Source organism: Dermochelys coriacea, chromosome 6 (assembly GCF_009764565.3).
Source record: "Dermochelys coriacea isolate rDerCor1 chromosome 6, rDerCor1.pri.v4, whole genome shotgun sequence".
Taxonomy (NCBI): Eukaryota; Metazoa; Chordata; order Testudines; family Dermochelyidae; genus Dermochelys; species Dermochelys coriacea.
Window position 1 is genome coordinate 8,680,985 of NC_050073.1, and position 18,119 is coordinate 8,699,103.

Here is an 18,119-nt window from a genome sequence, read left to right on the forward strand (position 1 = left end):
AGGGACAATTAGATAATCTTGCCTGATCTCCTGTATAAAACAGGCATCTGGTTGTACCTCTATAATACCGGCCACAGGACTTTCCTGGATAAATCTCTGTTTGAACTGGAGCAGAGTTTTTAGAAAAATATCAGATCTTAGTAAAAAAAAAAAAAATCCAGTGATACAGATTTCACCACAACCCTTGAAAGTTGTTCCAATAGTTTTGTAGAATAGAACATAATTCCCATGTTTTACAAATAATACACATTCCTTGAGTATAATTAAAAGTTGCTTTCAGTGAAATCCTGCAATGATGTAACATGTAAATAAACTACACCACCCAATCACTTATTATTCTCAACAATGTTTTAGGAGGTTCACGAGAAGCCCTAGGAAGATATGTTTCTAGCCCAAGCCCATAGGCTAAGTCTGTGGGAACTGTGGGTTCTGAGCACTTTGATAATTGGCCAATTATTCTGGTGAATAAATATGGATTTGGGGATCTACATCAATTTTTCAAAATCTTGCCTTTCTCTCTGAATGAAATAATTGCCTGAAAGCCACAGCTCTCACAGCTATTTGAAGTCAAATCTCAATGTTCAGAGCCCAGAGTGAGAACCACTGTAGCATGATTAAAGGAGGTCTGCTCTTGACTTACAAAACAATATAGATATTAAGCAAACATTCTATGAACTGCCCCACTCTGCTCCAGATTTGAGAAGACAGAATATTGTTACCAAAAGAGATTTGCTTGACTATTAGTTCTGTCAGCTCCTTGGACAAAACTGCAGATATTTTTGTCAAAACCATCTGAGGAACTTCTGTTTTTCAGGGAAATGACAGGAAGAGGTGTAGGAATGGCTACCTATGCTTTTGATGATATAGGCTTCAATCTCATTCACCAACCATCAGTTTATTAGTTTAGGACTTCTGCTCTACTGCAATGATGTCATCATAATTGGTGGCTTTTTCCAGGCCAGCTGTTGTGGTTTCACTGTAGAACAAGTATACAGATGAATGAGGGGAGAAAGGATTAGAAAAGCTGGTTTAAAATTACTATTTATTAGATTTAAGCACACAGACATGAGCAATAGGTTTAGGACATTCCAGATATAGTTAACCATCATGGACAGATGTAACCAACTCTTGCGAGTAGTTATACCATCCAAACTTCGACAATGGCTTTCCATTCAGGCCACTTGGCCCAAATCCGATCTTAGAAATGGACGTCCCCTGATTGAGGCTAGGGGATGTCTCTTGGCCGCCATTTTGGAGGTTTGTCCTAGGAAAACGGATTGGACAAAGATTAACAACTGTAAACAGAACAAAGGCAAATCTCCCGTTGATTATCTAGATAGACAAACTAAGATGTTTGAACAACGTTTGGGAATTGCCCAGCCAGCTGACAATGCCAAAGAGGCAGTAGGGGCTGCCTTTGTTCAGGGACTCCTACCAAAGCTTCAGCAGCAGTTAAGGATTATCTGCATTGGTTGGCAAACTAAACCCCTTTCTGAATTGGTGACAGTTGCCAGCCATTGCACAGCTTGCATAGAGCAAAAGACAGAAAATACTGAAATGAAACTCTTGGTCTTGCCGTTGCAAACTTATCAATAAGAGGTCATGGGGCGGGCGAGGACAAGGTTGAGGTTGGGGAAGAGGGAGAGGTCCCTCATATCCTGCCCTGACAGGGAACACTGCATGCCACTTCTGTGGCCAGGAGGGACACTGGAGAAATGAATTTCTGAACTGACTGCCTCAAAATCGTCCACTCCCTTTCCCAAACCCTGAAGTACCTGCTTTTTCCCCACAAAACAACTATTAGGATAGCCTGAGGGAATGTAACTGCATCATGAATCCTTTAATTCCTATTAATCAAGAAGGCCTATATGTAACTTGTGAAATTGCAGGACAATCTGTTGCTTGTCTTGTGGACGCTGGAGCTAGCAGATCGGCCTTAACATCTTTAGGGTTTCCCTCTGTTGCTTTGTCATTCTCGTCTATTAATGCCATTGGTACTTCAAACTAACCTGTTACGCATCCTGTCACAAAAATCCTTTCTGTTTCCCTGGGACCCAAATCATTACAGGGTGATGTGCTAGTAACCTCTCCTGTGTATAATGCTAAACCATGACTGTTCCAAGAGAGAAAAAGGAACACTCACTCTGCTGAAACCACCGAGATTCAGGAATTCCTTATGATAAAGGACATTAAAAATTGGCCCTGGTGAAGGAAACGGCGTATTGTACATTGGCAGGGAGGGAACTGCGGAGACCGTTCTTGGGAATGTGGAGATGAGTGGTGGTTTGGATTTCTTCCAGGGTCAGGGCTTTGTGCTTACGGACAAGTACCATCATAACGTACTGCCCTCCCGATGACGAATACCAAAGACGCCTTGCTGCCATGAACATTACCCCCACCATCTCCTCCATCTTTGCCACCACCCCTGTAATTTACCCAAATACAGACAATACTGTATATTCTAATGAAACCCAATGGCCAAGGCCTTCACATCTTAGTGATTTACTGAAATTTTGTTCAGAAAAATTATTTTTTAAGGTTCAGAATGGGTCATATGAGTGAACAATTGAGTGGAAAACAAATGGGTCAGTGGAAATAGAAATATATAATATCACTACAAATGAGCCCCAAGAATGGGATATTGAGATTGTGTTCTATAGAGAGATAGATATGATGGCCATTCCTGGACGCTGCAGTATGTTAGATGAAAGAGACCCTTATTGTTATTTGGTCACCCAATTAGTGAATAAATCAAATGTATACCCAAAGAGTCTGTTCTGCCACCGAAAATTTTACCTGTACTGAAATAATCCCAGTAACTGGGCTGCCATTAGGTTAGCACAGCAAAGGGCCTGGGTTTCCTCTAGAAAGAAGAGGGACTTGGCTGATCGCCTATGGGATGGTGCCAATAGCACAATTGCAATTTGGATTATTTATAAAGGCCAAAAACATGAAGAGAAATTAGGACAGCTGGAAAAAGCCACAGGTTTTTTTATTACTGGAGCACAGTTAACCCAGGTACAAGCTGGAGTTGGTGAATTACATGTTGTCTCCGCTATTAGTTCAATGAACCAGAAACTACTGACGACGATGGTGATAAATATCACTGAGGCTGGGAAGGCATTGCAGTGGGATCGGGCTTGTTCAGAAATTCAGGATTTCCTGAATGACGAGCTCATGGCCATTCAGAGTGATCTTGAGCATCAGGCTTAGCCCACTGCCTTTACAGGTACTTTAGGAGTATCAGCTGATCTGTGGCCATGGAGACGTACTTGGAGATTTTCTGGGTGGAAGTGCAGACGTTCGCAGTGCTCCTTCCAAGCATATGGACCGATTGGAGGGATGTTGGCTCCCACATACCGAATCCTGCTGGGTCCATGTGGAGGATGCATGTGGGATTGGATAATTCACAGAGACATTTGTCAAATTAAACTACCTGGTATGCCTAACCGATTTATAGTCAGTGCTCCTGGAATAACACCCGACATTTGGATAGGGATAGGGAGTCAATGGACACTCTGGCTGTTAGAACCCCCACAGCTTCAGTGTGTACATAAACTGAAGCCAGGGGAAGTTGTCACTGTTCATGACAATGTTTGTTGGGAGGGTATGGGACAAGGAACTACCCTGACAGGACACCAGCTTTTCCAAGCTAATAACAGCTGTGTGTGTTAACGCCACCACTTTGCAAGACATACATTTTAATCTCACCACTGTTGCAAGCAATTATATTATTTATTGGCCTGCGGATAGAATTCTACAATCAGCCCTTAGGTTTCAGATACCCTTTCATTGGACTGCCTTAGTACCTGAGCGGTTCCAAAATTTGCTTTCACTCCTACCAGAGGTCCAGAAAAATCTCTGAATTACAAGAGCAAATTACTTTGCTCCAAAATATATATCAAATTGAAAAGTATGCCTTTCATACAGCCTATAGAGAGTCTACTTTATGAACTAATTATGATGTATTGTGTTTTGTGACTAAGGCTATACAACAACTTCATCATATTATTACAATGGGAATGTTAATGCTTTTATTGCTGTTGTTCATTTTTGGATTTTGTTATTCTTGTTATAAAGGACATAATAATAATAATAATAACAACAACAACACCTTCTATGTTCATACTAACCATGCATGGTCGTTGCATCCAACCAAAACCCATGAGGCTGAACCATTTAATCTAGAATCAGAAATACAAGGTTTGATGAAAACGGAAGTTTAAGACTGATAATTGTGCTGGAAGCACAAAATGGGGGAGCATGGAAGTGGAAAAAGGGATAAAGGGAATTTGAATGGAGACATCTTAGTTTTTTAGGAATAGAGCAAAAATTAGGCTCACTCTATCTCTAATAATGCAAGACTTTAAGGCAGGGCCTAGGCAAGTGGGAAGTGAGTGGGAAAACTGTAATAGATGCTGTTTTGACCTTGTGTTACATACAAATGGAATGCACACTGGAGCAGGAACTGCTGAGAAAAGTAAGCTATCAGGAAGGAATATGTATAAACAAGACATGGCTGTTGATCATTATTGTATGCAATAAAGGTACAAATACTTGCCCTAATTGTTTATCTGGCTGAGACCTGCCTAAGGAGGAGGAATCCCTGTCCATGTGCACTCTCCCCCTTGCAACTGCTTGGGAATCAACTGTCTCTGACTAATTGGAAACAACCTAAGAGTGAAGACTGCATTTTTCTTCCACATTCTACACATCACATTTTTCATTCCATTCCTAATGTCACTTTTCTGCTCCCTAATTTTCTCATGGCATTTCTCAGGGTGAAGGAGAACTTGTGGCACATTAGACACTAACAAATTTATTTGAGCATAAGCTTTCGTGAGCTACAGCTCAGCTGTAGCTCACGAAAGCTTATGCTCAAATAAATTTGTTAGTCGCTAAGGTGCCACAAGTACTCCTTTTCTTTTTGCGAATACAGACTAACATGGCTGCTACTCTGAAACATTTCTCAGGGTGTAGATCAAGGGATTCAGCAGAGCGGTGATAATGGTCACCATCTTATCTTCGGTGGTGGAAGGTCTTAAACACATGACGATACATGGCCCAAAAAATATAATTACTACAGCAATATGGGAGACACAGGTGGAAAGACCTTTGTGACGACCTTCAGAGGAGAACGTTCTCAAGGACACTAAGATGATGACATAGGACACAATCAGCAGAACAAAACAGCTCAGGGAAATCATCCCAGTATTGGTAATGACCATGATGCCAAGAAGATAAGTGTCAGTGCAGGCTAGTTTCAGCAAAGGGTGCACATCATAGAGATAGCGGTCAATCTCGTTGGGCCCACAGAAGGGTAACTGCATGGTCAGGAGAGTCTGAACCATGGAATGCATAAAGCCGCCCACTCATGAAGCCCGCAAACGAGCTACACACACACCCAGTCATGATGGTCATGTAATGGAGGGGTTTGCAGATTGCAGTGCAACGATCATATGCCATCACTAGGAGGAGGAAGAGTTCAGTGTACCCAAAGAATTGGACCACAAACAGCTGTGCTATGCAGCCATCAAAGGAGATGGTTTTCCTCTCAACGAGGAAGTCTGCAATCAGTTTTGGGGCTGTGACAGAGGAAAGGCACATGTCTACAAAGGACAGGTAGCTCAGGAAGAAATACATGGGAGACTTCAAATGCTGGCTACTCCTTATGGTGACAATGATGAGAAGATTTCCAAGCATAGTAGCGATATAAACTACTAAAAAGAACACTGGCTGTAACTTCTCATTCTGGCAAAGTCCCAAAAGGATGAATTCAGTCACGTTCTTTGCAGGCTCTATGTACTCGGTGTAAATGATAGGTAAATGCAATATAGCTAATCCACCTGCTATGACAGAAAACAAGGATATGAATAACAAACAGATATTGACCAGTGACAAGGTGAATATCAAGATGCATAGACTGAAGTGTAGACTTTGTCCAAAAATAAAAAAGGACAATATGTAACTCAAGGAACAAAAGGAAATCAGCTTGAGTGACATATTGGCATGAACAATATATTCTCAAATAATCAGTGTGGAAAATGTGAAGATGATTCATTCTATTCTTCACACATAACAAAGTGACTCAAAGATTTTAAGTGTAAGTGAAAAACTTAATCTTAACTATGCTTTGCAACCATGATATGCATTCTATTTTATTCTTATTGCATTGTTAAATACCTTCAGGAATCCCATTTTTCAACCAATGATTACCACATCTCTTACCTTTGCATCTAGGCACATAAATGCTAAAAAAATATATTTATTTGTACATGCAAACATGAAACTGAGTTCTCAAGTAACCAATACTTGAAAACTGGTCTCTGATTATTATCACAAAATTATTTCACAAAATTTACATTTAGTTGAAAAGCCATCTTAACTGAAAAAAAACCCCAACAGTTTCAGTGGAGAATTTTGACCAACTTTACACAAAACCCCAAATGAAACAAGAATTGAAACACTAATTTAACAGCAGGACTCATGGATATACTTTAGTTTGTGCTGCTCCAGATATGCAGAGCAGCCATAAATCCTGTTTGATTGACCGGTTAACTCTGTCACCAGAGCGGTAGAAAGCAGCTGAAGCCTACTAGTGAATTAGATCCTATATGTGTTATTGATTTGAGGAGACTGAATTAAATTTTCTTTGTTCAAAAAAAATATTTATGAGTGGTCATAAGCAGGAATGGATTAAATATGGTGTGGGATGGTCATTGCTTATGGACTAGCATCTAATAAATCTATTTTATACATTTCAAAACTAAAATGACAAAATAATATGAAAATTTTTCAAGAGAGAAGTTTATAATGAAGATTTTAGAGTCATTCATCTTACTTTAGGTGAATTAGTGAGAGACTGATTGATGGAGGGAGGAATTAGGTTGGAGTGAATCCTAATAAAGCATTTCCTTTTTCTTTTACATTCATAAAGCTAAGCAGGGAAAGAACAGCATAAAATACTTAACCTTACTGGAAAACTCAAATGGATTGTTATTTGCAGATCTCAAAAAACTTACCTGGATGGTGTTGGGTATTATTTCCCCAGCTTCTAACCTGCTCCCATGGCAAAGGCATTCAGGTCTGAACAATAAGCATTTCATGAATGTGATTTACAAGGGCATCAGATACTCCCTACTATATAGATTTTCTGGTTTGTAAATTTCATCCTAAAACCTGTCTTTACAAACCCTGTTTTAGGATGTCCTTTGTTGTCTTTCAAGATCTGTAAGGACTAAATTAGTGAACTAGAGAAGTGGTTTGGATCAAGGCAGCATTCAGGAATCTTTTCACATCCACCACTCCCCCAACTCACAAAGATCATCTCCATCCCTCACTCTGCAAAATCTAAGACCTTTGGGGAAAATTGTCTCTCGACTGTGAAGTTATAGCAGAAATATTTAAAATAAATATGTAGTGGTAGTGTGTCATCGCCTGATTAATGAGCATTTCAAGGCTTCTCCATTGGAAATAGTTGTTGAAGAATCACTCATACATATAGCTTTACCTTTTGACATGTTGTGATGTTATTGACATGAACTGTGACTGTATAGATCATTGTTGCAACCAGGGTCTTATTGTTGCCCCAGGTCTTGTACAGAGGAGGTCAAGTGGGATGTCTATGGAAAGACTGTAGTTTGCTGGTTATGCTTATGCTATCTGTATGAGTGTATCATTTTTATATTTGAAGTTACGAATATTGGCTATGTACTTGCATCTCACTGTGTTTGATTCTATGTAGCCTGGGTGAAGCATTTGGTCAGCTTCTTGAGAATGGGCACTTACTGAGAATAGTCCTATCAAGAAACACTTAACTGACAATGGACTTTTGGAGACACCAATCCACATCTGAGGTTTCCTGGGAACATTCGGCCTGCAAAAAGCTGAATCATTCATGGACATGTAACTTGTCCAGGTGGCTACAAACTCCATCTTGTTGCTGTGACTTTGCACAAGAACAACAGGAAGGAATTTTCATCCAGGGCAGATTGGAAGAGGCCCTGGAGGTTTTTCACCTTCCTCTGTAGCATGGGGCACGGGTCACTTGAGGGAGGATTCTCTGCTCCTTGAAGTCTTTAAACCATGATTTGAGGACTTCAATAGCTCAGATATAGGTGAGGTTTTTCATAGGAGTGGGTGGGTGAGATTCTGTGGCCTGCGTTATGCAGGAGGTCGGACTAGATGATCAGTATGGTCCCTTCTGACCTTAGTATCTATGAATCTATGAAACAAAGGGGTTTCCGCCCACAAGAGAGGATATAAAAGGCCCTGTAAGCCTCTCAATTTTGTCTTTAGCTGGCTTAAGAGATGGCCTCTCCACCCCCAAGAGATGCCTGAAAGAAACTGAAACAAAGGACAGTAACTACGGGGGTGTAAGTGATTGCTGGACCCAGACTAGGAAAGAGTCCAGTCTGTGAAAGAAACTTATTGGAACATCTCTGGGGGTGAGATTTCATCTGTAATCAGTTGCTTAATGTATTAGGTTTAGACTTGCATGCTTTGTTTTATTTTTCTTGGTAACTTACTTTGTTCTGTCTGTTATAACTTGGAACCACTTAAATCCTACTTTTTATACTTAATAAAATTCACTTTTTGCTTATTAATTAACCCAGAGTAAGTAATTAATACCTGGGGGAGCAAACAGCTGTGCATATCTCTCTATCAGTCTTATAAAGGGTGGACAATTTAATGAGTTTACCCTGTATAAGCTTTACACAGAGTAAAACAGATTTATTTGAGGTTTGCAGTCTATTGGGAGTTGGATGTCTGGGCGCTGGAGACAGGATCACTTTGTGGTTTTCAGTTAAGTCTGCAACTTTGGAGCGCATGGTTCAGACCCTGGGTCCGTGTTGGAGCTGACTGGCATGTCTGGCTCAACAAAGCAGGGTTCTGGAGGCCCAAACTGGCAGAGAAAATGGACTCAGAGGTAGTCTCAGCATATCAGGTGACAGTCCCAAGAGGATCTCTGTGACTAAACCCGTCACACATGTATTTGAGGCAAACTTTCAAAACTCTTAGTTCCCTTCATTGTTTTCAACCCCCATCTTTCAATATGAACTCCCCCGCACCCTCACATTTTCACCAAGTGATGGCCTATAGATGCCTTTGAACATTAACGTCTTATTATCTGACTCCTCCTACTGGTGTCCTCCTATATAAATTCAGTGGTTTTTGCACCAGCTCCTTAATCATTGATATATGGGATTTAACAATGTTTGGATTTCTCCTCTACATGATAATGTGACTCAACTGGGATTCATTGCAGCATTAGTTCTCAGAGACACCCTGACTGCACTAGGTGATGAGAATTCTGAGGAAATGCCTGGTGATATGACCACTGCTACTTACATTCCAGAATGTATCTTTTATTCTACCCTATGTTTAGTCTAGGAGGCCATTAGTATGGAAGCAAAAACCAAAAAGTTTGGGAAGTCTAGCAGCATCACTGGTGCTGGGACCTCCCACCTCATGTTCCAGGCGCTTTATACCATTCATAGTGAAAGTGAAGCCCACTCATGAACGCTATTCAACCTTCCTATGTGCCAAATTTCTGAAACTGTGGCTCTTTCATTCAAGTTCTCCCAACTCCTGCCTTTACTTCTGGAGATACCAGAAGTTTTGGCTGGGATCTTGGTGTGTTGGCTGTCACAGATTGAGGCTGTTACAAGAACAGAATTGGCACCATGTAGTCAAGGATATAAAATATTTTTGTACTTGGTCTGCCTTTGCAAGATGGACTACAAGGTGGATAGAAAGCTGGCTAGATCGTCGGGCTTAACAGGTAGTGATCCATGGCTTAATGTCTAGTTGGCAGCCGGTACCAAGTGGAGTGCCCCGGAGTCAGTACTGGGGCCAGTTTTGTTCAACATCTTCATTAATTTTCTGGATGATGGGATGGATTGCACCCTCAGCAAGTTTGTGGATGGCACTAAGCTGGGGGGAAGAGGTAGATGCACTGGAGGGTAGGAATAGGTTCTATCTCTGCCTCTCATCCTCTTCTCAGAATTGCTATACAGATAAAAGACCAGTGATCCGTGCACTCCAGTAACCTATATCTGACTGTGGCCACTACCAGCCGCTTTAGAGGCAGGTGGAAGGAACAATCTATTCCAGAATTATGAAATAAGATGCTCATAGAAAAATATTCTTTTTATGTTCAGTCAGTGAGTGGCTGGCTATCTTACCTCCTAAATTTTCACAATTTATAACCTTTGTACAAAAAGAAAAGAAAAAAAACTACTTAAAGCTTCAGTAATTTTTTTCAATGATCTTACAAACAGTAATATTAAAATAGAACCACTGCAGAAGTAAGAAGGCCATCTGCAGCTGTGAATTCAGAGGGAAACACATGGGATTTTCACAAAAGGACTGACAGCAGAGAGATACAGATTTCCCTAAAATTTCTTCTGAATATTATCATCTGCCTTTCTATCTCCAGTTTGCAGAACTAACATCATTCTAAAAATCACATTTTAAATTTCCCTCCAACAGTCACTTCTCTGCTCAATAATTTTTTCATGGCATTTTTCACTTCCACATTTCTCAGGGTGCAGATCAAGGGATTCAGCATAGGGGTGATAATGGTGTAGAACACAGCAACCATCTTATCCTCAGAGAAGGTGGTGGAAGGTCTCATATATAAAGATACATGGCCCAAAAAATAAAATGACTATAGTGATGTGGGATGCACAAGTCGAGAGAGCTTTGAGATGCCCTTTGGAAGAGCGAGTTTTCAAGGAGACTAAGATGACAACATAGGATACAACCAGCACTACAAAACAGCAAAGAGAAATCATCCCACTATTGGTAACAACTATAATGCCAACTATACAAGTGTCAGTGCAGGACAATTTCAGCAAAGGGTGCACCTCACAGAAATAAAGGTCTATCTCATTGGGCCCACAGAAGGGTAACTGGAAGAGTCTGAACCATGGAATGCACAAAGCCCCTGCCCATGAAGCCACCACCATCCAGCTACACACATGGTTGTTCATAATGGTCGTATAATGGAGGGGTTTGCAGATCGCAATGTAATGATTGTACACCATCACTGTGAGGAGGAAGATCTCAGTGTACCCAAAGAAATAGACACCAAAGAGCTGTGCTATACAGTCAGCAAAGGAGATGTTTTTTCTCTCAATAAGGAAGTCTGCAATCAGCTTTGGGGCTGTGACAGAAGTGTAGCAGATGTCTATAAAGGACAGAAAGGAAGGAAGAAATACATTGGGAGTTCAGACACTCACTGTGCTTTATAGTGACAATGATGAGCAGATTTCCCAGAATGATAACTACACAGAAGAGTAAAAACAGCACAAAACACACTTGCTGTAACTCCTGATCCTGGGAGAATCCTAACAGAATGAATTCGGACACATTGTTTGTATTCTCCATGTATTCAGAGTAGGAGAGGAGTTTAAGATGCCAGATTAAATCACCTGTAATGACACGGATTAAGGAATATCATCAATAAAAAAAAATCAATGTTTACTGCTGTCACACTGAATATCAAGATGTATTAGCCAAAGAAGTAGATTTTGACCAAGAAGAAGCCAATGCCAAAATCTCAATCAAAGGAACACTAGAAGTTGATATTCAACTCAACATGAATTGATGAGATATATACACATGTAAGTCAACTTATTGTCTTTGTATTGTTATATACACTCACTGAGTCTCTTTTTCAACTCTTTCTTTTTAAACAGGAAGAATAGCTTTCTCACAATATCCCTTGGGCTTCTAAATGCCCACTTTATGCACATAGTTGTTGATTTCAACATCTAAACAGACAACTGCAGCGGCACGGAGCCAGCAAACAGAGCTGTAAACAGGGGAGTTTTTGTTGTGGTGCTTGTTTGGGGTTTGTTTTTGCTGGGGGGGGGGTCTTTTTGGTGTGGCTTGAGTTTCCCAGATTAACAGGACTTAGGTGGTAAGGCTATGACAGATACGGAGGCAGCTGTGGGAGTGACTTGTGTAGTGGAAGATACAGTGAGGATGACTGGATGTGGAAGCTGCAGAATGTACATGATCCTGGAGGGGGGACCTGGTAAGAGTTTTTTCTGCATGAAATGCCGTCTGATAGAGCTGATGGAGGAAAAGATCCGAGGTCTGGAGATGCAGGTGGAAAGTCTGGTTGAGTTTAGGAAGGGGTTTGAGCAGATGATGGAGCAAAGACATGAGGTATCTGATGGGAAAAGCTCAGACTTACAGATGGAAGCAGGGCTGGGGAATTCTGAGGGGAGACTGGGTGAGGAAAGTGGTCAGTGGAAGCATGTGACTAAAAGAACCAGGCAGAAGAAAAGACGGGCTAGTGAAGGAGAAATAGAGCTTAGGAACAGGTTGGCAGAGTTGGAAAATGAAGAAAGGGCTCAGCAGGTAGTCGCTGAAGGTGGAAGGGCAAGGAAGAAGAGAAGAGAGGCTAGTCCTATAAGAAAAGGGGAAGAGTCAAGGGAGACTACACCAAATATGAGCCCCAGGAGGATACAGGATGGGTTGAAGAGGATTATAAGGGAAAATAGGAATGGAAAGAACTTGCAGCCAGAGGAAACAGAAGAGAGACTGGAGAATAGCACTGTCACCAGGAAAAGGCAGGTCTATGTGATCGGGGACTCTTTATTGAGAAGAATAGACAGGCCTGTAACTAGAGCTGATCCAGAGAATAGAAGGGTGTGCTGTCTTCCAGGTGCTAAGATAAGGGATGTAGACCTGAGGTTGAAAAGGATCCTAAAGGGAGCGGGAAAGAATCCCCTAATTATCCTTCATGTGGGAACAAATGATACGGCTAGATTCTCGCTGGAAAGTATTAAGGGAGACTATGCTAGGCTTGGGAAGATGCTTAAGGAAATTGAGGCTCAAGTGATCTTTAGTGGGATCCTGCCTGTTCCTAGAGAAGGGCAACAAAGGTGTGACAAGATTATGACTGTCAACAGATGTCTTAGGCAGTGGTGCTATAAGGAGGGCTTTGGGATGTATGGCCACTGGGAGGCATTCATGGACAGAGGACAATTCTCTCAGGATGGACTTCATCTGAGTAGGGAAGGAAATAGACTTCGAGGATGGAGGCTGGCACAACTGATTAAGAGAGCTTTAAACTAGGAATTAGGGGGAGATGATTGGGAGATGTCCAGGTAATCTCCATGCCAGATTTTAGCATTGAGAGGGAAGATGACGAAGTAAGAAAGGATACAGCCGTGGGTAGGAGAATGTATAAAAGGAGCGAGGGCAGTGTGGATACCAGTCTAATAGGTTATACTGTGCCTAATAGGGTACAAAATGTGAGCGAGGCCAAACAGCACAAATTAAGATGTTTGTACACCAATGCGAGGGGCCTAGGTAACAAAATGGAGGAACTAGAGCTACTGGTGCAGGAAGTGAAACCAGATATTATAGGGATAACAGAAACATGGTGGAATAGTAGTCATGACTGGACTATAGGTATTGAAGGGTATGTGCTGTTTAGGAAAGACAGAAATAAAGGTAAAGGTGGTGGAGTAGCATTGTATATCAATGATGAGGTAGAATGTAAAGAAATAAGAAGCGATGTAATGGATAAGACAGAGTCCGTCTGGGCAAAAATTACACTGGGGAAGATAACTAGTAGAGCCTCTCCTACGATAGTGCTTGGGGTGTGCTATAGACCGCCGGGATCTAATTTGGATATGGATAGAACCCTTTTTAATGTTTTTAATCAAGTAAATACTAATGGAAACTGCGTGATCATGGGAGACTTTAACTTCCCAGATATAGACTGGAGGACCAGTGCTAGTAATAATAATAGGGCTCAGATTTTCCTAGATGTGATAGCTGATGGATTCCTTCATCAAGTAGTTGCTGAACCGACTAGAGGTGATGCCATTTTAGATTTAATTTTGGTGAGTAGCGAGGACCTCATAGAAGAAATGGTTGTAGGGGATAATCTTGGTTCAAGTGATCATGAGCTAATTCAGTTCAAACTGAACGGAAGGATTAACAAAAATAAATCTGCAACTAGAGTTTTTGATTTCAAAAGGGCTGACTTTCAAAAATTAAGGAAATTTAGTTAGGGAAGTGGATTGGACTGAAGAATTTGTGGATCTAAAGATAGAGGAGGCCTGGGATTACTTTAAATCAAAGCTGCAGAAGCTATCGGAAGCCTGTATCCCAAGAAAGGGGAAAAAATTCATAGGCAGGAGTTGTAGACCAAGCTAGATGAGCAAGCATCTTAGAGAGGTGATTAAGAAGAAGCAGAAAGCATACAGGGAGTGGAAGATGGGAGGGATCAGCAAGAAAAGCTACCTTATTGAGGTCAGAACATGTAGGGATAAAGTGAGACAGGCTAAAAGTCAAGTAGAGTTGGACCTTGCAAAGAGAATTAAAACCAATAGTAAAAGGTTCTATAGCCATATAAATAAGAAGAAAACTAAGAAAGAAGAAGTTGGGCTGCTAAACACTGAGGATGGAGTGGAAGTTAAAGATAATCTAGGCATGGCCCAAAATCTAAACAAATACTTTGCCTCAGTCTTTAATAAGGCTAAAGAGGATCTTGGGGACAATGGTAGCATGACAAATGGGAAGGAGGATATAGAGGTAGATATTACCATATTAGAGGTAGAAGCGAAACTGAAACAGCTTAATGGGACTAAATCGGGGGGCCCAGATAATCTTCATCCAAGAATATTAAAGGAATTGGCAACTGAAATTGCAAGCCCATTAGCAAGAATTTTTAATTACTCTGTAAACTCAGGAGTTGTACCGAATGATTGGAGAATTGCTAATATAGTTCCTATTTTTAAGAAAGGGAAAAAAGGTGATCCAGGTAACTACAGGCCAGTTAGTTTGACATCTGTAGAATGCAAGGTCCTGGAAAAAATTTTGAAGGAGAAATTAGTTAAGGACATTGAAGTCAATGGTAAATGGGACAAAATACAACATGGTTTTACAAAAGGTAGATCGTGACAAACCAACCTAATCTCCTTCTTTGAGAAAGTAACAGATTTTTTAGATAAAGGAAATGCAGTGGATCTAATTTACCTAGATTTCAGTAAGGCGTTTGATACCATGCCACATGGGGAATTATTAGTTAAATGGGAAAAGATGGGGATCAATATGAACATCAAAAGGTGGATAAGGAATTGGTTAAAGGGGAGACTACAACGGGTCCTACCGAAATGCAAACGGTCAGGCTGGAGGGAGGTTACCAGTGGAGTTCCTCAGGGATCGGTTTTGGGACCAATCTTATTTAATCTTTTTATTACTGACCTCGGCACAAAAAGTGGGTGTGCGCTAATAAAGTTTGCAGATGATACAAAGCTGGGAGGTATTGCCAATTCAGAGAAGGATCGGGATATTATACAGGAAGATCTAGATGACCTTGTAAACTATAGTAATAGTAATAGAATGAAATTTAATAGTGAGAAGTGTAAGGTTATGCATTTAGAGATTAATAACAAGAATTTTAGTTATAAGCTGGGGACGCATCAATTAGAAGTAACGGAAGAGGAGAAGGACCTTGGAGTATTGGTTGATCTATGACTATGAGCTGCCAATGTGATATGGCTGTGAAAAAAGCTAATGCAGTTTTGGGATGCATCAGGAGAGGTATTTCCAGTAGGGATACGGAGGTTTTAGTACCATTATACAAGGCACTGGTGAGACCTCACCTGGAATACTGTGTGCAGTTCTGGTCTCCCATGTTTAAAAAGAATGAATTCAAACTGGAGCAGGTACAGAGAAGGGCCACTAGGATGATCCGAGGAATGGAAAACTTGTCTTATGAAAGGAGACTTAAGGAGCTTGGCTTGTTTAGCCTAACTAAAAAAAAAGGTTGAAGGGAGATATGATTGCTCTCTATAAATATATCAGAGTTACAAATACAGGAGAGGGAGAGGAATTATTTCAGCTCAGCAACAATGTGGACACAAGAACAAATGGGTATAAACTGGCCACCAGGAAATTTAGACTTGAAATTAGATGAAGGTTTCAAACCATCAGAGGAGTGAAGTTTTGGAATAGCCTTCCAAGGGAAGCAGTGGGGGCAAAAGACCTAACTGGCTTTAAGATTCTACTCGATAAGTTTATGGAGGAGATGGTATGATGGGATAATGTGATTTTGGTAAGTAATTGATCTTTAAATATTCAGGATAAATAGGCCTAATCCCCTGAGATGGGATATTAGATGGATGGGATCTGAGTTATCCAGGAAAGAATTTTCTGTAGTATCTGGCTGGTGAATCTTGCCCATATGCTCAGGGTTTAGCTGATTGCTATATTTGGGGTCGGGAAGGAATTTTCCTCCAGGGCAGATTGGAGAGGCCCTGGAGGTTTTTCGCCTTCCTCTGTAGCATGGGGCATGGGTGACTTGAGGGAGGATTCTCTGCTCCTTGAAGTCTTTAAACCACGATTTGAGGACTTCAATAGCTCAGACATAGGTGAGGTTTTTTTAGGAGTGGGTGGGTGAGATTCAGTGGCCTGTGTTGTGCAGGAGATCGGACTAGATGATCAGAATGGTCCCTTCTGACCTTAGTATCTATGAATCTATGAATCTAAATATGGGACTGAGCTGTCTCATTAAGGAAGCAATGTATGAAAACTGGTGCCTGAGTATTTTCATCAGAAATATCTGGAAATTTCTGTGCTATGGTCATGAATAGCATTATTGTAGTAATGTGTCAGGGGGAATAAGACAGAGGTATCTTAAGAAACTGCTCTTTAGTATTTTTGCCTCTGATAACTCAAGCAGAACTTCAGTTTGTTACAATCAAAATTCAGGTTTCAGAGTAGCAGCCGTGTTAGTTTGTATTTGCAAAAAGAAAAGAAGTACTTGTGGCACCTTAGAGACTAACAAATTTATTAGAGCATAAGCTTTCGTGAGCTACAGCTCACTTCATCAGATGCATTTGGTGGAAAAAACAGAGGAGAGATTTATATACACACACACAGAGAACATGAAACAATGGGTTTATCATACACACTGTAAGGAGAGTGATCACTTAAGATAAGCCATCACCAGCAGCGGCGGGGGGGAAAGGAGGAAAACCTTTCATGGTGACAAGCAAGGTAGGCTAATTCCAGCAGTTAACAAGAATATCAGAGGAACAGTGGGGGGTGGGGTGGGAGGGAGAAATACCATGGGGAAATAGTTTTACTTTGTGTCATGACTCATCCATTCCCAGTCTCTATTCAAGCCTAAGTTAATTGTATCCAGTTTGCAAATTAATTCCAATTCAGCAGTCTCTCATTGGAGTCTGTTTTTGAAGCTTTTTTGTTGAAGGATAGCCACTCTTAGATCTGTAATCGAGTGACCAGAGAGATTGAAGTGTTCTCCAACTGGTTTTTGAATGTTATAATTCTTGACGTCTGATTTGTGTCCATTCATTCTTTTACGTAGAGACTGTCCAGTTTGGCCAATGTACATGGCAGAGGGGCATTGCTGGCACATGATGGCATATATCACATTGGTAGATGCGCAGGTGAATGAGCCTCTGATAGTGTGGCTGATGTGATTAGGCCCTATGATGGTATCCCCTGAATAGATATGTGGACAGAGTTGGCAACGGGCTTTGTTGCAAGGATAGGTTCCTGGGTTAGTGGTTCTGTTGTGTGGTGTGTGGTTGCTGGTGAGTATTTGCTTCAGATTGGGGGGCTGTCTGTAAGCAAGGACTGGCCTGTCTCCCAAGATCTGTGAGAGTGATGGGTCGTCCTTCAGGATAGGTTGTAGATCCTTGATGATGCGTTGGAGAAGTTTTAGTTGGGGGCTGAAGGTGATGGCTAGTGGCGTTCTGTTGTTTTCTTTGTTGGGCCTGTCCTGTAGTAGGTGACTTCTGGCTACTCTTCTGGCTCTGTCAATCTGTTTCTTCACTTCAGCAGGTGGGTATTGTAGTTGTAGGAATGCATGATAGAGATCTTGTAGGTGTTTGTCTCTGTCTGAGGGGTTGGAGCAAATGCGGTTATATCGTAGCGCTTGGCTGTAGACAATGGATCGAGTGGTATGATCTGGATGAAAGCTAGAGGCATGTAGGTAGGAATAGCGGTCAGTAGGTTTCCGATACAGGGTGGTGTTTATGTGACCATCGCTTATTAGCACTGTAGTGTCCAGGAAGTGGATCTCTTGTGTGGACTGGTCCAGGCTGAGGTTGATGGTG

At 41.2% G+C, this 18,119-nt stretch overlaps 2 protein-coding genes across 2 annotated transcripts; both read right to left on the reverse strand.

Moving 5' to 3' along the window:
* Positions 1–4,952: 4,952 nt before the first annotated feature.
* LOC119857623 (olfactory receptor 4S2-like) lies at positions 4,953–7,520 on the reverse strand. The gene is given in 3 exon segments (XM_043516267.1): positions 4,953–5,369; positions 5,371–5,846; positions 7,511–7,520. Coding segments are annotated over 3 exon segments (903 nt in total).
* Positions 7,521–10,468: 2,948 nt separating this feature from the next.
* LOC119857622 (olfactory receptor 4S2-like) lies at positions 10,469–11,394 on the reverse strand. Its single transcript, XM_038406809.2, is given in 3 exon segments — positions 10,469–10,643; positions 10,645–11,232; positions 11,234–11,394. Coding segments are annotated over 3 exon segments (924 nt in total).
* Positions 11,395–18,119: the final 6,725 nt, after the last annotated feature.